This window comes from Tachypleus tridentatus, unplaced genomic scaffold, assembly GCF_004210375.1.
Source record: "Tachypleus tridentatus isolate NWPU-2018 unplaced genomic scaffold, ASM421037v1 Hic_cluster_2, whole genome shotgun sequence".
Taxonomy (NCBI): Eukaryota; Metazoa; Arthropoda; class Merostomata; order Xiphosura; family Limulidae; genus Tachypleus; species Tachypleus tridentatus.
In genome coordinates this window covers 48,527,260-48,553,279 of record NW_027467782.1, presented here as the reverse complement: position 1 = coordinate 48,553,279, position 26,020 = coordinate 48,527,260, and the positions used below count along the sequence as shown (strand labels likewise).

At 33.3% G+C, this 26,020-nt stretch overlaps 1 protein-coding gene across 1 annotated transcript in view; it reads right to left on the bottom strand.

The window, feature by feature from the left end:
• Positions 1-6,781: 6,781 nt before the first annotated feature.
• The window catches only part of LOC143242634 (vacuolar protein sorting-associated protein 33B-like), a 58,578-nt gene continuing 39,339 nt past the window's right edge, over positions 6,782-26,020 (bottom strand). The window contains exons 11-19 of the mRNA XM_076486111.1: positions 21,133-21,223; positions 18,850-18,921; positions 15,165-15,229; positions 13,088-13,189; positions 11,414-11,614; positions 10,780-10,881; positions 10,493-10,571; positions 7,334-7,459; positions 6,782-7,104 (exon numbers count right to left, since the gene is read on the bottom strand). Of these exons, the coding sequence (XP_076342226.1) occupies positions 7,025-7,104; positions 7,334-7,459; positions 10,493-10,571; positions 10,780-10,881; positions 11,414-11,614; positions 13,088-13,189; positions 15,165-15,229; positions 18,850-18,921; positions 21,133-21,223 (918 nt within the window). The 3' untranslated portion in view covers positions 6,782-7,024. The remainder of the gene's footprint in view (positions 7,105-7,333; positions 7,460-10,492; positions 10,572-10,779; positions 10,882-11,413; positions 11,615-13,087; positions 13,190-15,164; positions 15,230-18,849; positions 18,922-21,132; positions 21,224-26,020) is intronic.

Below are 26,020 nucleotides of genomic sequence, written 5' to 3'. Positions count from 1 at the left end.
TCCACATCCATAGGTTTAGTGTCAGATGTTTACCATGTGTACACATTCATAGGTTTAAGTGTCAGATGTTTACCATGTGTCCACATCCATGGGTTTAAGTGTCAGATGTTTACCATGTGTACACATTCATAGGTTTAAGTGCCAGATGTTTACCATGTGTCCACATCCATAGGTTTAGTGTCAGATGTTTACCATGTGTATACATCCATGGGTTTAAGTGTCAGATGTTTACCATGTGTACACATTCATAGGTTTAAGTGCCAGATGTTTACCATGTGTCCACATCCATAGGTTTAGTGTCAGATGTTTACCATGTGTATACATCCATAGGTTTAAGTGCCAGATGTTTACCATGTGTCCACATCCATAGGTTTAGTGTCAGATGTTTACCATGTGTATACATCCATGGGTTTAAGTGTCAGATGTTTACCATGTGTACACATTCATAGGTTTAAGTGCCAGATGTTTACCATGTGTCCACATCCATAGGTTTAGTGTCAGATGTTTACCACGTGTATACATCCATAGGTTTAAGTGTCAGATGTTTACCATGTGTCCACATCCATAGGTTTAGTGTCAGATGTTTACCATGTGTCCACATCCATAGGTTTAAGTGTCAGATGTTTACCATGTGTCCACATCCATAGGTTTAAGTGTCAGATGTTTACCATGTGTCCACATCCATAGGTTTAAGTGTCAGATGTTTACCATGTGTATACATCCATAGGTTTAAGTGCCAGATGTTTACCATGTGTCCACATCCATAGGTTTAAGTGTCAGATGTTTACCATGTGTACACATTCATAGGTTTAAGTGTCAGATGTTTACCATGTGTATACATCCATAGGTTTAAGGGTCAGATGTTTACCATGTGTACACATTCATAGGTTTAAGTGTCAGATGTTTACCATGTGTATACATCCATAGGTTTAAGTGCCAGATGTTTACCATGTGTCCACATCCATAGGTTTAAGTGTCAGATGTTTACCATGTGTACACATTCATAGGTTTAAGTGTCAGAAGTTTACCATGTGTCCACATCCATGGGTTTAAGTGTCAGATGTTTACCATGTGTATACATCCATAGGTTTAAGGGTCAGATGTTTACCATGTGTACACATTCATAGGTTTAAGTGCCAGATGTTTACCATGTGTCCACATCCATAGGTTTAGTGTCAGATGTTTACCATGTGTACACATTCATAGGTTTAAGTGTCAGATCTTCACCACGTGTCCACATCCATAGGTTTAATGTCAAATGTTTACCATGTATACACATCCATACGTTTAAGTGTCAGATGTTTACCATGTGTCCACATCCATAGGTTTAGTGTCAGATGTTTACCATGTGTCCACATCCATAGGTTTAAGTGTCAGATGTTTACCATGTGTATACATCCATAGGTTTAAGTGCCAGATGTTTACCATGTGTCCACATCCATAGGTTTAAGTGTCAGATGTTTACCATGTGTACACATTCATAGGTTTAAGTGTCAGATGTTTACCATGTGTATACATCCATAGGTTTAAGGGTCAGATGTTTACCATGTGTACACATTCATAGGTTTAAGTGCCAGATGTTTACCATGTGTCCACATCCATAGGTTTAGTGTCAGATGTTTACCATGTGTACACATTCATAGGTTTAAGTGTCAGATCTTCACCACGTGTCCACATCCATAGGTTTAATGTCAAATGTTTACCATGTATACACATCCATACGTTTAAGTGTCAGATGTTTACCATGTGTCCACATCCATAGGTTTAGTGTCAGATGTTTACCATGTGTCCACATCCATAGGTTTAAGTGTCAGATGTTTACCATGTGTCCACATCCATAGGTTTAAGTGTCAGATGTTTACCATGTGTCCACATTCATAGGTTTAAGTGTCAGATGTTTACCATGTGTATACATCCATAGGTTTAAGTGCCAGATGTTTACCATGTGTCCACATCCATAGGTTTAAGTGTCAGATGTTTACCATGTGTACACATTCATAGGATTAAGTGTCAGAAGTTTACCATGTGTCCACATCCATGGGTTTAAGTGTCAGATGTTTACCATGTGTATACATCGATAGGTTTAAGGGTCAGATGTTTACCATGTGTACACATTCATAGGTTTAAGTGCCAGATGTTTACCATGTGTCCACATCCATAGGTTTAGTGTCAGATGTTTACCATGTGTACACATTCATAGGTTTAAGTGTCAGATGTTTACCATGTGTCCACATCCATGGGTTTAAGTGTCAGATGTTTACCATGTGTACACATTCATAGGTTTAAGTGCCAGATGTTTACCATGTGTCCACATCCATAGGTTTAGTGTCAGATGTTTACCATGTGTATACATCCATGGGTTTAAGTGTCAGATGTTTACCATGTGTACACATTCATAGGTTTAAGTGCCAGATGTTTACCATGTGTCCACATCCATAGGTTTAGTGTCAGATGTTTACCATGTGTATACATCCATAGGTTTAAGTGCCAGATGTTTACCATGTGTCCACATCCATAGGTTTAGTGTCAGATGTTTACCATGTGTATACATCCATGGGTTTAAGTGTCAGATGTTTACCATGTGTACACATTCATAGGTTTAAGTGCCAGATGTTTACCATGTGTCCACATCCATAGGTTTAGTGTCAGATGTTTACCACGTGTATACATCCATAGGTTTAAGTGTCAGATGTTTACCATGTGTCCACATCCATAGGTTTAGTGTCAGATGTTTACCATGTGTCCACATCCATAGGTTTAAGTGTCAGATGTTTACCATGTGTCCACATCCATAGGTTTAAGTGTCAGATGTTTACCATGTGTCCACATCCATAGGTTTAAGTGTCAGATGTTTACCATGTGTATACATCCATAGGTTTAAGTGCCAGATGTTTACCATGTGTCCACATCCATAGGTTTAAGTGTCAGATGTTTACCATGTGTACACATTCATAGGTTTAAGTGTCAGATGTTTACCATGTGTATACATCCATAGGTTTAAGGGTCAGATGTTTACCATGTGTACACATTCATAGGTTTAAGTGCCAGATGTTTACCATGTGTCCACATCCATAGGTTTAGTGTCAGATGTTTACCATGTGTACACATTCATAGGTTTAAGTGTCAGATCTTCACCACGTGTCCACATCCATAGGTTTAATGTCAAATGTTTACCATGTATACACATCCATACGTTTAAGTGTCAGATGTTTACCATGTGTCCACATCCATAGGTTTAGTGTCAGATGTTTACCATGTGTCCACATCCATAGGTTTAAGTGTCAGATGTTTACCATGTGTCCACATCCATAGGTTTAAGTGTCAGATGTTTACCATGTGTCCACATTCATAGGTTTAAGTGTCAGATGTTTACCATGTGTATACATCCATAGGTTTAAGTGCCAGATGTTTACCATGTGTCCACATCCATAGGTTTAAGTGTCAGATGTTTACCATGTGTACACATTCATAGGTTTAAGTGTCAGAAGTTTACCATGTGTCCACATCCATAGGTTTAAGTGTCAGATGTTTACCATGTGTATACATCCATAGGTTTAAGGGTCAGATGTTTACCATGTGTACACATTCATAGGTTTAAGTGCCAGATGTTTACCATGTGTCCACATCCATAGGTTTAGTGTCAGATGTTTACCATGTGTACACATTCATAGGTTTAAGTGTCAGATCTTCACCACGTGTCCACATCCATAGGTTTAATGTCAAATGTTTACCATGTATACACATCCATACGTTTAAGTGTCAGATGTTTACCATGTGTCCACATCCATAGGTTTAGTGTCAGATGTTTACCATGTGTCCACATCCATAGGTTTAAGTGTCAGATGTTTACCATGTGTCCACATCCATAGGTTTAAGTGTCAGATGTTTACCATGTGTCCACATCCATAGGTTTAAGTGTCAGATGTTTACCATGTGTCCACATCCATAGGTTTAAGTGTCAGATGTTTACCATGTGTCCACATTCATAGGTTTAAGTGTCAGATGTTTACCATGTGTATACATCCATAGGTTTAAGTGCCAGATGTTTACCATGTGTCCACATCCATAGGTTTAAGTGTCAGATGTTTACCATGTGTACACATTCATAGGTTTAAGTGTCAGAAGTTTACCATGTGTCCACATCCATGGGTTTAAGTGTCAGATGTTTACCATGTGTATACATCCATAGGTTTAAGGGTCAGATGTTTACCATGTGTACACATTCATAGGTTTAAGTGCCAGATGTTTACCATGTGTCCACATCCATAGGTTTAGTGTCAGATGTTTACCATGTGTACACATTCATAGGTTTAAGTGTCAGATGTTTACCATGTGTCCACATCCATGGGTTTAAGTGTCAGATGTTTACCATGTGTACACATTCATAGGTTTAAGTGCCAGATGTTTACCATGTGTCCACATCCATAGGTTTAGTGTCAGATGTTTACCATGTGTATACATCCATGGGTTTAAGTGTCAGATGTTTACCATGTGTACACATTCATAGGTTTAAGTGCCAGATGTTTACCATGTGTCCACATCCATAGGTTTAGTGTCAGATGTTTACCATGTGTATACATCCATAGGTTTAAGTGCCAGATGTTTACCATGTGTCCACATCCATAGGTTTAGTGTCAGATGTTTACCATGTGTATACATCCATGGGTTTAAGTGTCAGATGTTTACCATGTGTACACATTCATAGGTTTAAGTGCCAGATGTTTACCATGTGTCCACATCCATAGGTTTAGTGTCAGATGTTTACCACGTGTATACATCCATAGGTTTAAGTGTCAGATGTTTACCATGTGTCCACATCCATAGGTTTAGTGTCAGATGTTTACCATGTGTCCACATCCATAGGTTTAAGTGTCAGATGTTTACCATGTGTCCACATCCATAGGTTTAAGTGTCAGATGTTTACCATGTGTCCACATTCATAGGTTTAAGTGTCAGATGTTTACCATGTGTCCACATCCATGGGTTTAAGTGTCAGATGTTTACCATGTGTATACATCCATGGGTTTAAGTGTCAGATGTTTACCATGTGTCCACATCCATAGGTTTAGTGTCACATGTTTACCATGTGTCCACATCCATAGGTTTAAGTGTCAGATGTTTACCATGTGTATACATCCATAGGTTTAAGTGCCAGATGTTTACCATGTGTACACATTCATAGGTTTAAGTGCCAGATGTTTACCATGTGTCCACATCCATAGGTTTAGTGTCAGATGTTTACCATGTGTACACATTCATAGGTTTAAGTGTCAGATCTTCACCACGTGTCCACATCTATAGGTTTAAGTGTCAGATGTTTACCATGTGTATACATCCATAGGTTTAAGTGCCAGATGTTTAATATGTGTCCACATCCATAGGTTTAAGTGTCAGATGTTTACCATGTGTACACATTCATAGGTTTAAGTGCCAGATGTTTACCATGTGTCCACATCCATAGGTTTAGTGTCAGATGTTTACCATGTGTACACATTCATAGGTTTAAGTGTCAGATGTTTACCATGTGTCCACATCCATGGGTTTAAGTGTCAGATGTTTACCATGTGTACACATTCATAGGTTTAAGTGCCAGATGTTTACCATGTGTCCACATCCATAGGTTTAGTGTCAGATGTTTACCATGTGTACACATTCATAGGTTTAAGTGCCAGATGTTTACCATGTGTCCACATCCATAGGTTTAGTGTCAGATGTTTACCATGTGTATACATCCATAGGTTTAAGTGCCAGATGTTTACCATGTGTCCACATCCATAGGTTTAGTGTCAGATGTTTACCATGTGTATACATCCATGGGTTTAAGTGTCAGATGTTTACCATGTGTACACATTCATAGGTTTATGTGCCAGATGTTTACCATGTGTCCACATCCATAGGTTTAGTGTCAGATGTTTACCATGTGTATACATCCATAGGTTTAAGTGTCAGATGTTTACCATGTGTCCACATCCATAGGTTTAGTGTCGGATGTTTACCATGTGTCCACATCCATAGGTTTAGTGTCGGATGTTTACCATGTGTCCACATCCATAGGTTTAGTGTCAGATGTTTACCATGTGTATACATCCATAGGTTTAAGTGTCAGATGTTTACCATGTGTCCACATCCATAGGTTTAGTGTCGGATGTTTACCATGTGTCCACATCCATAGGTTTAGTGTCAGATGTTTACCATGTGTATACATCCATAGGTTTAAGTGTCAGATGTTTACCATGTGTCCACATCCATAGGTTTAGTGTCGGATGTTTACCATGTGTCCACATCCATAGGTTTAGTGTCGGATGTTTACCATGTGTCCACATCCATAGGTTTAGTGTCGGATGTTTACCATGTGTCCACATCCATAGGTTTAGTGTTGGATGTTTAAATTAGTCCTTCTTAACTTGTAATGATTCACAACCTTTGATATCTTACAATAAAATAAGAGAATAATCTAATACTTCAATCTGTTGTGTCCCTAAACAAGTGAGAAGCAGTAGGAAGTCACTCATATTTAAATATATATATAAAACCCTTCACAAGATTTACTTGTTTGTAGACACTTGGTTTTCATTATTGTTATAATAAAAACTTATTTTTCACAACATAAAGTAACTTTAGAGATAAAATATTTTGTTCTTGTACACTTAGGTGCCTCTTTCATAGGAAAGTAAACAGGATTGATTGTTTGTACACAGGCTTTTAAATTTGATCATTGTTCTATTCAGAACTTAAAACTAGATTTTGACTTTCTTAATTTAAGACATGGTGTATCAGGAGTCTAAAATTCAATTTACTAAACAGTTAAGTGAAGAATACATAGGATACAAATATTGACACACTGCACTGAAGAAACACCTGGGCCTATCTTAGTGTGTCTTTACCCTAATTTATACACAATTCAAATGTATTTATTCCATGTTCAGTAGCAGAATTTACTTTCAAATATTCAAGGAATATAAAGCATGTGATCCTTTGAAGTGATCCTCTCTTTAGCCAATCAGAAAACAGCATTTCTATATATCTACAAGAATGTTGGTTCAAACTGTTGGAGAAGTGTGTTACCATTGATAATAGATGTCGCTGCTATAAAGATCTGACAACCTGGTGAGGTTAGAAATAATCAGTGGTTAATAATTCATTACGTCTCAGGTTACACACAATCATACAACCTTTTCAATAAAAGTACATTAAAATATTGTTTACCTTTAAACCAATCCCATAAATATTAGAACTAAGAACTTATAAAATGATTCACCAACTACGGTAAACTATTAACTTATAAGGCAGATTAATCAAACAATTCTAGAAATTTAAGACACAACCAACTTGCCTTTTAATCTTCCCAACAGTCTCAGAGCTGCTATTTCAGCATAGGTCACACCTCCAAGAAAACACACCAACACAGCTTTGGATGACAGTGTATCTAGATGGCCACCTGGTGTTAATCTAGGTTCTCCTTGATATTAAAACAATAGGGTATAATATAAGTAAGAGTTTGCAATCTGAAACATATAAAGATCAAATTGACTAAGCAGCCTTAACAAACATCAAGCACTTTAAATTTAAGTTTTATTAAAAAATTTAAGACTTCAAGGAACACTTGAAAGCCTAATTCTTTTACATGCTGATATCAAAATCTGGATCAACTAAAGACTTACTCTGGTCGTGCTTCTGGATAAGTAATATTATTGGTTATTAGTTTCATGATTCATCCTTCCATAATTCCTAATAACTTTGTTTGTTTAGATAAATAAGTTTTAAAAACTGAAACTAGGTAGTAAGCAGTTGAATATTGGATAAAACTAGTGTGCAGACACACTTATACAAGTGTATTTTGTTATAAACAAAACAAGCTAAAATAAAAAAAATGCTGCACTAATTGAAATGATCCCAGGTCACAAGGCAGTTAAGGGTGATATAGATGTGGGACATTGTGGGCTTTAGCATCCACATCGTGTTCTCCTAATTTCTATTTCTATATCTACTCTTTTTATTTTAATATCTGTCACTATTCCTCTTATTTATTTTATTTATTTATGCAAGACTGGTGGAAGGAGGATAAAACTGATAGATGGTGTATCCCCACCACAATGTGGGTCCTACTTTTATAGCCACCTCCAAAACATAGGGTACATTTCATATCCCACATTACAGCATATATCCTGGGATCATTTCAATTAGAGTAGGTTTTTTAAATGTTTGTTTTGGCTATAACAAGCTAACATAATTTGATAGACGTTTGGATTTCTTCAATGCAGTTCTTCCTTTTGGTTTTAACTTAATTATCTCTATCAGTAATAATATTCTTTAAACAAATATATCTATAAAAGTGTATATACACACATTTCATTACTTACTGGTGAGTAACACTTAAGTTCAAACTATACTCAAACAATCAACTTTGTATAATACAAAACTAAAAGTTATTTACACATAATTGACAGTCATGAAAGACATTACGTGTTTCAATGTCATTCACACCATTTTCAGGGTTTTAGTTGCATATTAAGTTGATTATTTCAGTATTTTAACCCTCTTGTGATGGGCTTGGTACGACAACCCTCTTGTGATGGGCTTGGCATGACATACAAGAGATCTCGTACGCATATTTATAACACATACTTATAACATATTTATATTTATAACTTTGATGCAGTACGTGTATCTTCAGAAAATGTGGTCGACTTTTAGTCACTATTTCGTGAAAATACCAAGCATGTTTCGCTACTAGTCCAAGTGTGAAGTGATTTTCATCTTATGACTACAAACTATTGTTTGTCCTGAAAACCTCAAATATAATTTGTGTAAATTCTAAAATATTCTAAATACATTTCAAACGTTTGTTATTATTACCTTGTCTTTCCTAATTATAGAAGTTCTGTCAATTAAATCAACCTCATAACTAACACAGAAAATTATAAAATAAATATATTATTTTTTTATTACTAGAATGATTACAGATAACTTCACACAAACACATGTTTAGATAAAATAGCATATATCTCACATCATTAAACATTTATATACATATTACTTATTTTTATTGTACTTACCTTCCTGTCACACTTGGCTAATATTACAAAAGCTGCACTAATACAGTGCATGTGAGCTTATGTTACCATCACAAATAACACAAAACTGACCTTTAGTCTTTGCAAAGTGACTGTTTTAGTAAACTAGTAATATTTTGTGATACATATATAGCCACATTTCAACTATTATACATTATGTATATCTATACAATTATTATTATTTATAAACAACTTATTAAACTTATTTTACTTAAAATATACAACAATAAGTAAAGAAGTAAAGCAATAATTATCTCTTCTAGTTATAGCCTTCTAATTTTGGTGCTGCTGAACATAAGTTGCTAAGCCTTTCTTCTAGTTACAGCCTTCTAATTTAGATGCTGCTGAACATAAGTTGCTAAGCCTTTCTTCTAGTTACAGCCTTCTAATTTAGGTGCTGCCGAACATAAGTTGCTAAGCCTTTTAAAATTTCACACTTGGAAGGTATGAAAAATATTTTTTAAGTTTTATATATGCAACTGAATAACCTAAAATCATACATAACTATACTGATACCACAGAATTTGTGTGGCCTTTTTACAGATTGAAATGACTGAGGAAATTACTAGGGGGCATTCTAAGCTGTTGATTGGTTATTCATATATCATATATTGAAGTAAGTGTATACAAGAGATCCTTTCCAAAAAGAGATGAACGGGGCTACTGTGTTAGATTCACTACATAAGCCATATCTCAGCAAAATAAAGATATAAAGTTATTTTATATTCCAACTTGTCAATATTAGTACTTTTGAGTTCTAATTCTTACAAAACTATAGACTTAGTATTTTGACACCACAAACATCTAATTTCAACCAGTGCTGTGTTCCACGTAACTTGCAACAACTGATATTCACCAGTGCTGTGTTCCACGTGACTTGCAACAACTAATATTCACCAGTGCTGTGTTCCACGTGACTTGCAACAACTGATATTCACCAGTGCTGTGTTCCACGTGACTTGCAACAACTGATATTCACCAGTGCTGTGTTCCACGTGACTTGCAACAACTGATATTCACCAGTGCTGTGTTCCACGTAACTTGCAACAACTGATATTCACCAGTGCTGTGTTCCACGTAACTTGCAACAACTGATATTCACCAGTGCTGTGTTCCACGTAACTTGCAACAACTGATATTCAGGTGCATTCTTTTAATACTTGCTTTTAAACCATGAAATTAACTTATGTATAATACCAAAATGTGAATTATGATATACAGTTTTATACCAAACTTATTGACACAAATTTGTAAAACTGTAGTTCAATAAATTTTTCAATGCATATCAATAAACAAGATGACATAGCCTTTGACCTGTGAGCCATTGTGATAAGATTAGTACATTTTAAATATTTATATGGGTTTCTTGAATTTCAACCTAAAATTTTGGTTATCTTTCATTGCTTAAAGATCCTAACCTTTGACTGAGCTGACCGTTGAGCCAGAGAGCAGCTTCAGTGGTTCCTCCAAACCTTTCATTCCATCTCTTTGGATAATCTGCAGTATGTAAAATTAAAAGCTAAAACAGACCAGAGATATGGTATGTACACACACACATATATATATATATATATATTTTCATAAAACAAGTTGTAATTTTGTCAACAAGGAACTTCATTCCACTCTACACACACAGTTTACAGCAGCCAGTAGGATAACACAAAGCGGATTACAAAACACTTAAATAATATAACACTAGACACACCTCTTCTACGAGACGACAAGTAAGAGGAACGTAAGCACCACTAAACACGTATCCCATGTCTGTAGGATTCTTCAAGTCATAGTGTTCCACAGCAGGAGGAACCTAAACAAAGTTTTACCATATCATTAACCTTCTGGCAAACATTTAAACCTGTTTTTCAGAAGCCTATCTTTTAATACTTGTGTGATTAATTGTTCAAAGAAACTACAACAGTCTGTTTTATAATACTCCAACCTGTAAGAAATGCCAACTTTGAGAAACAGAATGCTTCTCTTAAGCTACAGTGTAAAATCCAATGTCTCCTTCAGAGACCTTACGTACAGGACCTCATAGGGCAAGGTCCAAGTTACAAGGTCAATATTTCACAAACAAATAGCCCTCAGTTACAGCCTGCAATTTGACAAACATGGAATTTACATAATTATGTTGACACATTAAGTCAACTTGACAGCTGACAGTGGTACAAACTGAAAACGAGTTTTTGTACATTTTACCACGGTTTTAACCTTAGAATTGCTTGGCATGAACTCACACTTACCAAAGAAACTGTCAAGTAAAATTACCTTACGCTCACCAAAACACAATGAAAAATCAGCCTAACACTTACCAAAGTAAACTACAAATTGTCACCTACCAAAGCAAACTTCCGAGTAACTATTTTGAAAGAGCTGCTACGGGGTAAAGATGCCATTGCTGCAGCCATCTTCCCAGCCATCCTGATGGCTGCAGTGCTAGCCACTGCCGACGTAGAGGGAACAACCACAGATGTTTGTTCAGTGAAGAGCCCTGCTTTCTTCAGGTTGAAAAAGGTCAATAGGTAATTATGACCATAACTCTGTGAAAAAATATACAGTGGTTAAAATATACAGTGTGGAAATATACAGTGGTTAAAATATACAGTGTGGAATCAAGAGACACATGTAAAATATAAGAATGTTAACATTCTTAGAAAGGAAAGTAGTGTTAAAATGTGGTTAAAATATACAGTGTGGAATCAAGAGACACATGTAAAATATAAGAATGTTAACATTCTTAGAAAGGAAAGTAGTGTTAAAATGTGGTTAAAATATACAGTGTGGAATCAAGAGACACATGTAAAACATAAGAATGTTAACATTCTTAGAAAGGAAAGTGGTGTTAAAATGTGGTTAAAATATACAGTGTGGAATCAAGAGACACATGTAAAACATAAGAATGTTAACATTCTTAGAAAGGGAAAGAAGTGTTAAAATGTGGTTAAAATATACAGTATGGAATCAAGAGACACATGTAAAACATAAGAATGTTAACATTCTTAGAAAAGGAAAGTAGTGTTAAAATGTGGTTAAAATATACAGTGTGGAATCAAGAGACACATGTAAAACATAAGAATGTTAACATTCTTAGAAAGGGAAAGTAGTGTTAAAATGTGGTTAAAATATACAGTGTGGAATCAAGAGACACATGTAAAACATAAGAATGTTAACATTCTTAGAAAGGAAAAGTAGTGTTAAAATGTGGTTAAAATATACAGTGTGGAATCAAGAGACACATGTAAAACATAAGAATGTTAACATTCTTAGAAAGGGAAAGTAGTGTTAAAATGTGGTTAAAATATACAGTGTGGAATCAAGAGACACATGTAAAACATAAGAATGTTAACATTCTTAGAAAAGGAAAGTAGTGTTAAAATGTGGTTAAAATATACAGTGTGGAATCAAGAGACACATGTAAAACATAAGAATGTTAACATTCTTAGAAAGGGAAAGTAGTGTTAAAATGTGGTTAAAATATACAGTGTGGAATCAAGAGACACATGTAAAACATAAAAATGTTAACATTCTTAGAAAGGGAAAGAAGTGTTAAAATGTGGTTAAAACTATTCTGTTCTTATGACACATGCACACATCCACTATGAACATGTTAACCTTTACAATTATTGGTTTAACATATTAAAGATTAGTTAATTAAATTAGTAAATTATCTGAAGTGTTTTAGTAACAAGAGTTTGAATATCTCAGTAGTTTAAGAAATATGTTCAGAACAGGAGAAATGTGTAAACTTACTAAGGAGAAAGAAACATCCTACTAACATATACAAACAAAAAATTTAATTTTATATTAATTAAAAGTTAAACACCTTTATTTTAAATACAAATACATAGATCATAAAAAATATTACACACAAAATAGGTTAATAGAAAGAAAACATTTAAGAAAACAAAAATGAGATGACCTATGGTGTTAAATGAAATTAGCCCAAAACATAATGATATTAAGATCTCATAATAAAATTTATCCACAAGCCATTAAATGACAAAGTTGCTTACCTGAAGAAACTGGATAAGAAGAGATCGGTAATCTCTAGAAGACAAGCCATCCTGGCTGATGGAGAGCAGACAAAGTAGTCGCAGGGTGCTCCATTTTGAAAGCTAATGAAAGCAATTATAATAAGCTGGTTGCAGAAAACTGACCTGATCATAATGAACTACTGGAATGGGAGAAAGACAGCAGGTAAATATCATTCACTGCCAGTTCTTGAGTAACTGTAATCTGACCATTTATCTAAAAATGTACCCACAACTATTAGGTGCAGAGAGCAAATTCATCACCTTATGCAAAACATGAACACTTGGACTCACACTAGCACACTAAACATTAGGTCAAGCCATGCAGAATAATAACTTTAATTTATTAACACGGCTATCTATTCATAGCCATCCCTAGTTTTGAACCAATAACTTGGAGAGAAAGCACTTATATCAAGAGAGGCTACTCCAAATGAAGATCACTTGTAGTGGACCAACTGTTCAATGTTCTACTCAAATTGAGCATGACTCTTCTAGTGGACCAACTGTCCACTATGCAACTGTAATTAAACATCAATGATAATGGACCAACCATCCACTGGGCTACTCTAAATGGACATTCTTATAGTGGACCACAATTCCAAAATATGGAGTAGCATTTTGTGACAACAGATCACAATCCCTCACGTTCCCAGTATAATATTCTAATTACTGGTAATGCCCAATTCATAAAGAAAAGAATTGTGTATTTTGTGCATTATAAACTCAAAATGTAAGGAAAACTGTAGTTCAGTATAAATACATATGTGAATAAAATTTAAACACAAAACCACAACTAAAATGTTTGTTGGACAGTAACAAGATTTTCAGCACGTTGGTTAGTGTTGGACAGTAACAACACTGCCAGCACGTTGGTTAGTGTTGGACAGTAACAACATTGTCAGCACGTTGGTTAGTGTTGGACAGTAACAACATTGTCAGCACGTTGGTTAGTGTTGGACAGTAACAACACTGTCAGCACGTTGGTTAGTGTTGGACAGTAACAACACTGCCAGCACGTTGGTTAGTGTTGAACAGTAACAACATTGTCAGCACGTTGGTTAGTGTTGGACAGTAACAACATTGTCAGCACGTTGGTTAGTGTTGGACAGTAACAACATTGTCAGCACGTTGGTTAGTGTTGGACAGTAACAACACTGTCAGCACGTTGGTTAGTGTTGGACAGTAACAACACTGCCAGCACGTTGGTTAGTGTTGGACAGTAACAACACTGCCAGCACGTTGGTTAGTGTTGGACAGTAACAACACTGTCAGCACGTTGGTTAGTGTTGGACAGTAACAACACTGCCAGCACGTTGGTTAGTGTTGAACAGTAACAACATTGTCAGCACGTTGGTTAGTGTTGGACAGTAACAACATTGTCAGCACGTTGGTTAGTGTTGGACAGTAACAATGTTTTCAGCTATCAATATTGGCTGTGTTGCACAGTAACAATGTTTTCAGCTATCGATTATTGGCTGTGTTGGACAGTAACAATATTTTCAGCTATCGATTATTGGCTGTGTTGGACAGTAACAATATTTTCAGCTATCGATTATTGTCTCTGTTGGGCAGTAACAGTTTTCAGCTATCAACATTGGCTGTGTTGGACAGTAACAATGTTTTCAGATATCGGTTATTGGCTGTGTTGGACAGTAACAATATTTTCAGCTATCGATTATTGTCTGTGTTGGGCAGTAACAGTTTTCAGCTATCAACATTGGCTAGATTGCCATAATAGTGAGATCAGTAAACAAACTATGTATGCCAAATAAAAGTATATTTGCAACTGTTTGGTTGTTTTGAATTTCGCACAAAGCTACTCGAGGGCTATCTGCGCTAGCCGTCCCTAATTTAGCAGTTTAAAACTAGACGGAAGGCAGCTAGTCATCACCACCCACCTCCAACTCTTGGGCTACTCTTTTATATTTAGATATATATGATTTGAACAGTGTATAAATAAACATAAACACACAAAGTAAAAACACACAAGTTTTTCCTTACACTAATAAATTTAAGAATGCTCATTATCCAACATAAAAGACAATAATATTTATACCTGTCGGTTGACGGCTTCTTCTATAGAATTTATACATTCTCGTATTTCTACACCTTCCACTATATCTGCAGAAGAAATTTCAGATACAAGTAAACGACACTGTTTCCATAAACAATGCTAATACAGTTCCTAACAGACAGAAATAACTGTTTGGTAACTATTTAAATTAAAATACATTAAAGACTGAACTATTTCTAGCTAGCTGTACCTAATTTAGCAGTGAAAGACAAGAGGGAAGGAAGCTAGTCAGCATCATCAGCTCTTGGACTTCTCTTTTACTAATGAATAGCAGAACTGACCATCACCTCATAACACCCCCACAGCTGAAAGCATATTTGGAGTAATAGGGATTTGAACCTGTGACACTCAAAATACAAGTCAAGTGCCTCCTACCCACCTGGCCATGTCAGGCAAGTTTAGAGAAAGTCTGTTAATAACACTGCTTCATATTTCTTCAGTTAATTCACTTTGTACTGTTAAATATATTACCTTACACTGTGAAGCATAGCTGATTGAGTAGAAAACTCAAGTTTAGAGAAAGTCTGTTAATAACACTGCTTCATATTTCTTCAGTTAATTCACTTTGTACTGTTAAATATATTACCTTAAATTGTGAAACATAGCTGATTGAGTAGAAAACTGGAATATTTAAGATTTTCCAACAAAGAGAAAAATCTTATAATACTATTAATTAATTCTAATTATCCAATCGTGTTTAAACACAAGTAAATCAAAATTGTTGTCATTGTTGTAGCTTCACAAACCTCAGTATTTGTTGTTTATAGTAAAATTTGATAACATTCCAAACATTCACTAGTTACTCAATATTTGTTGTTTATAGTAAAATTTGATAACATTCCAAACATAACACTAGTTACTCAATATTTGTTGTTTATGATAACATTCCAAACATTCACTAGTTACTCAATATTTGTTGTTTATAGTAAAATTTGATAACATTCCAAACATTCACTAGTTACTCAATATTTGTTGTTTATAGTAAAATTTGATAACATTCCAAACATTCACTAGTTACTCAATATTTGTTGTTTATAGTAAAATTTGAAAACATTCCAAACATTCACTACTTACTCAATATTTGTTGTTTATAGTAAAATTTGATAACATTCCAAACATTCACTACTTACTCAATATTTGTTGTTTATAGTAAAATTTCATAACATTCAAACATTCACTAGTTACTCAATATTTGTTGTTTATAGTAAAATTTGAAAACATTCCAAACATTCACTAGTTACTCAATATTTGTTGTTTATAGTAAAATTTGATAACATTCCAAACATTCACTACTTACTCAATATTTGTTGTTTATAGTAAAATTTGATAACATTCCAAACATTTACTACTTACTCAATATTTGTTGTTTATAGTAAAATTTGATAACATTCCAAACATTCACTACTTACTCAATATTTGTTGTTTATAGTAAAATTTGATAACATTCCAAACATAACACTAGTTACTCAATATTTGTTGTTTATAGTAAAATTTGATAACATTCCAAACATTCACTACTTACTCAATATTTGTTGTTTATAGTAAAATTTGATAACATTCCAAACATTCACTAGTTACTCAATATTTGTTGTTTATAGTAAAATTTGATAACATTCCAAACATAACACTAGTTACTCAATATTTGTTGTTTATGATAACATTCCAAACATTCACTAGTTACTCAATATTTGTTGTTTATAGTAAAATTTGATAACATTCCAAACATTCACTAGTTACTCAATATTTGTTGTTTATAGTAAAATTTGATAACATTCCAAACATTCACTACTTACTCAATATTTGTTGTTTATAGTAAAATTTGATAACATTCCAAACATTCACTACTTACTCAATATTTGTTGTTTATAGTAAAATTTGATAACATTCCAAACATTCACTAGTTACTCAATATTTGTTGTTTATAGTAAAATTTGATAACATTCCAAACATTCACTACTTACTCAATATTTGTTGTTTATAGTAAAATTTGATAACATTCCAAACATTCACTAGTTACTCAATATTTGTTGTTTATAGTAAAATTTGATAACATTCAATCATTCACTAGTTACTCAATATTTGTTGTTTATAGTAAAATTTGATAACATTCCAAACATTCACTAGTTACTCAATATTTGTTGTTTATAGTAAAATTTGATAACATTCCAAACATTCACTAGTTACTCAATATTTGTTGTTTATAGTAAAATTTGAAAACATTCCAAACATTCACTACTTACTCAATATTTGTTGTTTATAGTAAAATTTGATAACATTCAAACATTCACTACTTACTCAATATTTGTTGTTTATAGTAAAATTTGATAACATTCCAAACATTCACTACTTACTCAATATTTGTTGTTTATAGTAAAATTTGATAACATTCCAAACATTCACTAGTTACTCAATATTTGTTGTTTATAGTAAAATTTGATAACATTCCAAACATTCACTAGTTACTCAATATTTGTTGTTTATAGTAAAATTTGATAACATTCCAAACATAACACTAGTTACTCAATATTTGTTGTTTATAGTAAAATTTGATAACATCCCAAACATTCACTAGTTACTCAATATTTGTTGTTTATAGTAAAATTTGATAACATTCCAAACATTCACTACTTACTCAATATTTGTTGTTTATAGTAAAATTTGATAACATTCCAAACATTCACTACTTACTCAATATTTGTTGTTTATAGTAAAATTTGATAACATTCAAACATTCACTAGTTACTCAATATTTGTTGTTTATAGTAAAATTTGATAACATTCCAAACATTCACTAGTTACTCAATATTTGTTGTTTATAGTAAAATTTGATAACATTCAAACATTCACTAGTTACTCAATATTTGTTGTTTATAGTAAAATTTGAAAACATTCCAAACATTCACTACTTACTCAATATTTGTTGTTTATAGTAAAATTTGATAACATTCAAACATTCACTAGTTACTCAATATGTGTTGTTTATAGTAAAATTTGATAACATTCAAACATTCACTAGTTACTCAATATTTGTTGTTTATAGTAAAATTTGATAACATTCAAACATAACACTAGTTACTCAATATTTGTTGTTTATAGTAAAATTTGATAACATCCCAAACATTCACTAGTTACTCAATATTTGTTGTTTATAGTAAAATTTGAAAACATTCCAAACATTCACTACTTACTCAATATTTGTTGTTTATAGTAAAATTTGATAACATTCCAAACATTCACTACTTACTCAATATTTGTTGTTTATAGTAAAATTTGATAACATTCAAACATTCACTAGTTACTCAATATTTGTTGTTTATAGTAAAATTTGATAACATTCCAAACATTCACTAGTTACTCAATATTTGTTGTTTATAGTAAAATTTGAAAACATTCCAAACATTCACTACTTACTCAATATTTGTTGTTTATAGTAAAATTTGATAACATTCCAAACATTCACTAGTTACTCAATATTTGTTGTTTATAGTAAAATTTGAAAACATTCCAAACATTCACTAGTTACTCAATATTTGTTGTTTATAGTAAAATTTGATAACATTCCAAACATAACACTAGTTACTCAATATTTGTTGTTCATGATAACATTCCATACATTCACTAGTTGTTCGATATTTGTTGTTTAAGGTAATTTAACAACATAACTTACTGTGTTCTATTCGTAACTGGTCTTCAAAATCCTTATTCTTTTGTTTCATAATTGCCTCACAAGCACTGATATCTGGTATCCAAATAAACATTAAAACATGTTGAATAATTTCAGAAGTAGCAATAAAAAGTAGAGACTCAGTGTTCACCCAAGTTATGAACATTCTCCACTGTGCAACATGAAGACCTTACAGTTTTACATCTTATATAAAATACATTACAAAGAAATAACGTATTGTGAAACACCAAGGTTTATCAATCATACACATTACAAGTTGTTAAACACTAACATTTTTGATTTAAACATACAATTCATTGTCAATACCAGGGTTTATGACTTAAATGTCATCCATCAGCAACTTGTAATGTAAAATTATTTATACTGGTTCACTCTGTCATTCATCAGTACTAGTAATGTAAAATTATTTATACTGGTATGCAGCAGTGTAAGGTTTTGTAGTTTGTTGTATATTGGGATTTACTGTTGTTTGTCTAGGTTTGTGTCTGTAATTTTTTCCACGGTTTGTTGAGGAAATTTGTTGATGTTGATGAAGTGTTGTTTTATTTTGTTAATTTTATCTGGTGAACAAAGTTTTGTGGTTGTGTTTATTTGGTTTCTTAATATATTGAGTTTTTGTTTTATTTCATGTGCTGGGAATGTATAATCCAGTATGGGTGATTTTTCTGTGAATTTCTGTTTTGAATTGTGTATCAGTTCTAGTGATCTTGAGGTTAGGAAATGCTATGTGTTTTTTCATGTTCACAGGTAAACGTAATGTTGGGGTGTATCGTGAACACAGACTTTTTTCAATTACGTTAACTTGACTACTCCTGAAGACTTTGGCTGTTTCAATATATTACCTACAAACTACAACTACAGTACTATTAATGTAAACTTACGTAGTCTTATAGACTTTGGCTGTTTCAATATATTACCTTCAAACTACAACTACAGTACTATTAATGTAAACTTACGTAGTCCTATAGCCTTTGGCTGTTCCAATATATTACCTACAAACTACAACTACAGTACTATTAATGTAAACTTACGTAGTCTTATAGACTTTGGCTGTTTCAATATATTACCTACAAACTACAACTACAGTACTATTAATGTAAACTTACGTAGTCCTATAGCCTTTGGCTGTTCCAATATATTACCTACAAACTACAACTACAGTACTATTAATGTAAACTTACGTAGTCTTATAGACTTTGGCTGTTTCAATATATTACCTACAAACTACAACTACAGTACTATTAATGTAAACTTACGTAGTCCTATAGACTTTGGCTGTTTCAATATATTACCTACAAACCACAACTACAGTACTATTAATGTAAACTTACGTAGTCCTATAGACTTTGGCTGTTTCAATATATTACCTACAAACCACAACTACAGTACTATTAATGTAAACTTACGTAGTCTTATAGACTTTGGCTGTTTCAATATATTACCTACAAACTACAACTACAGTACTATTAATGTAAACTTACGTAGTCCTATAGCCTTTGGCTGTTTCAATATATTACCTACAAACTACAACTACAGTACTATTAATGTAAACTTATGTAGTCTTATAGACTTTGGCTGTTTCAATATATTACCTACAAACCACAACTATAGTACTATTAATGTAAACTTACGTAGTCCTATAGCCTTTGGCTGTTTCAATATATTACCTACAAACCACAACTATAGTACTATTAATGTAAACTTACGTAGTCCTATAGCCTTTGGTTGTTTCAATATATTACCTACAAACTACAACTACAGTACCATTAATGTAAACTTACGTAGTCTTATAGACTTTGGCTGTTTCAATATATTACCTACAAACCACAACTATAGTACTATTAATGTAAACTTACGTAGTCCTATAGCCTTTGGCTGTTTCAATATATTACCTACAAACCACAACTACAGTACTATTAACGTAAACTTTCGTAGTCCTATAGACTTTGGCTGTTTCAATATATTACCTACAAACCACAACTATAGTACTATTAATGTAAACTGACGTAGTCCTATAGACTTTGGCTGTTTCAATATATTACCTTCAACCTACAGCTGTAGTACTATTAACATGTACTTACGTAGTCCTAAAGACTTATGCTGCTGTTGAAGTCCCTGTAGTTCATTATATTACCTTCAAAATTCAGCTGTAGTACTATTAACATGTACTTACGTAGTCCTAAAGACTTATGCTGCTGTTGAAGTCCCTGTAATTCATTATATTACCTTCAAAATTCAGCTGTAGTACTATTAACATGTACTTACGTAGTCCTAAAGACTTATGCTGTTGTTGAAGTCCCTGTAGTTCATTTTTTACAAAATTCTTCATGTCACCTAAACTCATTCCATGCCTTTTCTGTTAAAAATAGAAAAAAGGTTAAAGAAGTAATTGATTATTTAGAACCAAACAACAATACAACATTTATATTGTTAAATAAAACCAAATCTATCTCTTAATGATGAAGTGATAAAATATTTTAACATATATATTAAAAGAAAGCTCTGTTTGTTTTTGCTTTGAATTTCATTCAGAGCAACACAACAGCAATCTCTGTTAGCCATCCCTAAGTCAGCAGGGTACGACTACAGGGAAGGCAGGTAGTCATCGCCGACCACTGCCAACTCTTGGGCTACTCTTTTAACAATGGACTGTGTAACTGGCTGTCATGTTATGACACCCCTGTGGCTGAAAGGACAAATGTGTTTGGAGTGTTGGAGATTTGAACCTGTGACTCTCAGATTACTAGTCAAGTACCTTAACAACATGGCCATGCTGGGCCTTATAAAGAAAGTAACAGAGCATCTTCATATTAAATGAACCAAAAATTACAATATTTATAATAACAAATTAAATATTCACTTTATTTATTAATAGATATTTCTTTTTCATGATGTATACTCTATTATTAATGTTTTAATAAAAGTAACAACTTGGATATAATAAAAAAATAAACACATCAGTTCTGGTAAAAAAACACATGACATTGAAGTTCCCATGTTTATGATTATTTAATGTGTTAAGAGGAACAAGTAGCTACATTGTATCATGTCTGAAGTTGGTGTGATAATAGTTAACAAGTACCTACATTGTATTGTGTCTGAAGTTGGTGTGATAATAGTTAACAAGTACCTACATTGTATCTTGTCTGAAGTTGGTGTGATAATAGTTAACAAGTACATACATTGTATCATGTCTGAAGTTGGTGTGATAATAGTTAACAAGTACCTACATTGTATTGTGTCTGAAGTTGGTGTAATAATAGTTAACAAGTACCTACATTGTATTGTGTCTGAAGTTGGTGTGATAATAGTTAACAAGTTCCTACATTGTATCAGGTGTGAAGTTGGTGTGATAATAGTTAACAAGTACCTACATTGTATCTTGTCTGAAGTTGGTGTGATAATAGTTAACAAGTACATACATTGTATCATGTCTGAAGTTGGTGTGATAATAGTTAACAAGTACCTACATTGTATCATGTCTGAAGTTGGTGTGATAATAGTTAACAAGTACCTACATTGTATCTTGTCAGAAGTTGGTGTGATAATAGTTAACAAGTACATACATTGTATCATGTCTGAAGTTGGTGATAATAGTTAACAAGTATAATAGTTAACAAGTTAACAAGTACTACATTGTATCTTGTCTGAAGTTGGTGTGATAATAGTTAACAAGTATCATGTCTGAAGTTGGTGTGATAATAGTTAACAAGTACCTACATTGTATCTTGTCTGAAGTTGGTGTGATAATAGTTAACAAGTACCTACATTGTATCATGTCTGAAGTTGGTGTGATAATAGTTAACAAGTACCTACATTGTATCTTGTCTGAAGTTGGTGTGATAATAGTTAACAAGTACATACATTGTATCATGTCTGAAGTTGGTGTGATAATAGTTAACAAGTACCTACATTGTATCTTGTCTGAAGTTGGTGTGATAATAGTTAACAAGTACCTACATTGTACCTTGTCTGAAGTTGGTGTGATAATAGTTAACAAGTACCTACATTGTATCTTGTCTGAAGTTGGTGTGATAATAGTTAACAAGTACCTACATTGTATCATGTCTGAAGTTGGTGTGATAATAGTTAACAAGTACCTACATTGTATCTTGTCTGAAGTTGGTGTGATAATAGTTAACAAGTACCTACATTGTATCATGTCTGAAGTTGGTGTGATAATAGTTAACAAGTACCTACATTGTATCTTGTCTGAAGTTGGTGTGATAATAGTTAACAAGTACATACATTGTATCATGTCTGAAGTTGGTGTGATAATAGTTAACAAGTACCTACATTGTATCTTGTTGTTGGTGTGATAATAGTTAACAAGTACCTACATTGTATCTGTCTGAAGTTGGTGTGATAATAGTTAACAAGTACCTACATTGTATCTTGTCTGAAGTTGGTGTGATAATAGTTAACAAGTACCTACATTGTATCTTGTCTGAAGTTGGTGTGATAATAGTTAACAAGTACCTACATTGTATCTTGTCTGAAGTTGGTGTGATAATAGTTAACAAGTACCTACATTGTATCTTGTCTGAAGTTGGTGTGATAATAGTTAACAAGTACCTACATTGTATCTTGTCTGAAGTTGGTGTGATAATAGTTAACAAGTACCTACATTGTATCTTGTCTGAAGTTGGTGTGATAATAGTTAACAAGTACCTACATTGTATCTTGTCTGAAGTTGGTGTGATAATAGTTAACAAGTACCTACATTGTATCTTGTCTGAAGTTGGTGTGATAATAGTTAACAAGTACCTACATTGTATCTTGTCTGAAGTTGGTGTGATAATAGTTAACAAGTACCTACATTGTATCTTGTCTGAAGTTGGTGTGATAATACCTACATTGTTAACAAGTACCTACATTGTATCTTGTCTGAAGTTGGTGTGATAATAGTTAACAAGTACCTACATTGTATCTTGTCTGAAGTTGGTGTGATAATAGTTAACAAGTACCTACATTGTATTGTGTCTGAAGTTAGTGTGATAATAGTTAACAAGTACCTACATTGTATCTTGTCTGAAGTTGGTGTGTTAATAGTTAACAAGTACCTACATTGTATCTTGTCTGAAGTTGGTGTGATAATAGTTAACAAGTACCTACATTGTACCTTGTCTGAAGTTGGTGTGATAATAGTTAACAAGTACCTACATTGTATCTTGTCTGAAGTTGGTGTGATAATAGTTAACAAGTACCTACATTGTATCTTGTCTGAAGTTGGTGTGATAATAGTTAACAAGTACCTACATTGTATCTTGTCTGAAGTTGGTGTGATAATAGTTAACAAGTACCTACATTGTACTGAAGTTGTATCTTGTATCTTGAAGTTGGTGTGATAATAGTTAACAAGTACCTACATTGTATCTTGTCTGAAGTTGGTGTGATAATAGTTAACAAGTACCTACATTGTATCTTGTCTGAAGTTGGTGTGATAATAGTTAACAAGTACCTACATTGTATCTTGTCTGAAGTTGGTGTGATAATAGTTAACAAGTACCTACATTGTATCTTGTCTGAAGTTGGTGTGATAATAGTTAACAAGTATCTTGTCTGACAAGTACCTACATTGTATCTTGTCTGAAGTTGGTGTGATAATAGTTAACAAGTACCTACATTGTATCTTGGTGTGTTAATAGTTAACAAGTACCTACATTGTATCTTGTCTGAAGTTGGTGTGATAATAGTTAACAAGTACCTACATTGTATCTTGTCTGAAGTTGGTGTGATAATAGTTAACAAGTACCTACATTGTATCTTGTCTGAAGTTGGTGTGATAATAGTTAACAAGTACCTACATTGTATCTTGTCTGAAGTTGGTGTGATAATAGTTAACAAGTACCTACATTGTATCTTGTCTGAAGTTGGTGTGATAATAGTTAACAAGTACCTACATTGTATCTTGTCTGTCAAGTACCTACATTGTATCTTGTCTGAAGTTGGTGTGATAATAGTTAACAAGTACCTACATTGTATCTTGTCTGAAGTTGGTGTGATAATAGTTAACAAGTACCTACATTGTATCTTGTCTGAAGTTGGTGTGATAATAGTTAACAAGTACCTACATTGTATCTTGTCTGAAGTTGGTGTGATAATAGTTAACAAGTACCTACATTGTATCTTGTCTGAAGTTGGTGTGATAATAGTTAACAAGTACCTACATTGTATCTTGTCTGAAGTTGGTGTGATAATAGTTAACAAGTACCTGACATAATAGTTAACAAGTACCTACATTGTATCTGAAGTTGGTGTGATAATAGTTAACAAGTACCTACATTGTATCTTGTCTGAAGTTGGTGTGATAATAGTTAACAAGTACCTACATTGTATCATGTCTGAAGTTGGTGTGATAATAGTTAACAAGTACCTACATTGTATTACATTGTCTGAAGTTGGTGTGATAATAGTTAACAAGTACCTACATTGTATCTTGTCTGAAGTTGGTGTGATAATAGTTAACAAGTACAAACATTGTATCTTGTCTGAAGTTGGTGTGATAATAGTTAACAAGTACCTACATTGTATCTGAAGTTGTCTGAAGTTGGTGTGATAATAGTTAACAAGTACAAACATTGTATCTGTGTCTGAAGTTGGTGTGATAATAGTTAACAAGTACCTACATTGTATCTTGTCTGAAGTTGGTGTGATAATAGTTAACAAGTACCTACATTGTATCTTGTCTGAAGTTGGTGTGATAATAGTTAACAAGTACCTACATTGTATCTTGTCTGAAGTTGGTGTGATAATAGTTAACAAGTACCTACATTGTATCTTGTCTGAAGTTGGTGTGATAATAGTTAACAAGTACACCTACATTTGTATCATGTCTGAAGTTGGTGTGATAATAGTTAACAAGTACCTACATTGTATCTTGTCTGAAGTTGGTGTGATAATAGTTAACAAGTACCTACATTGTATCATGTCTGAAGTTGGTGTGATAATAGTTAACAAGTACCTACATTGTATCTTGTCTGAAGTTGGTGTGATAATAGTTAACAAGTACCTACATTGTATCTTGTCTGAAGTTGGTGTGATAATAGTTAACAAGTACCTACATTGTATCTTGTCTGAAGTTGGTGTGATAATAGTTAACAAGTACCTACATTGTATCTTGTCTGAAGTTGGTGTGATAATAGTTAACAAG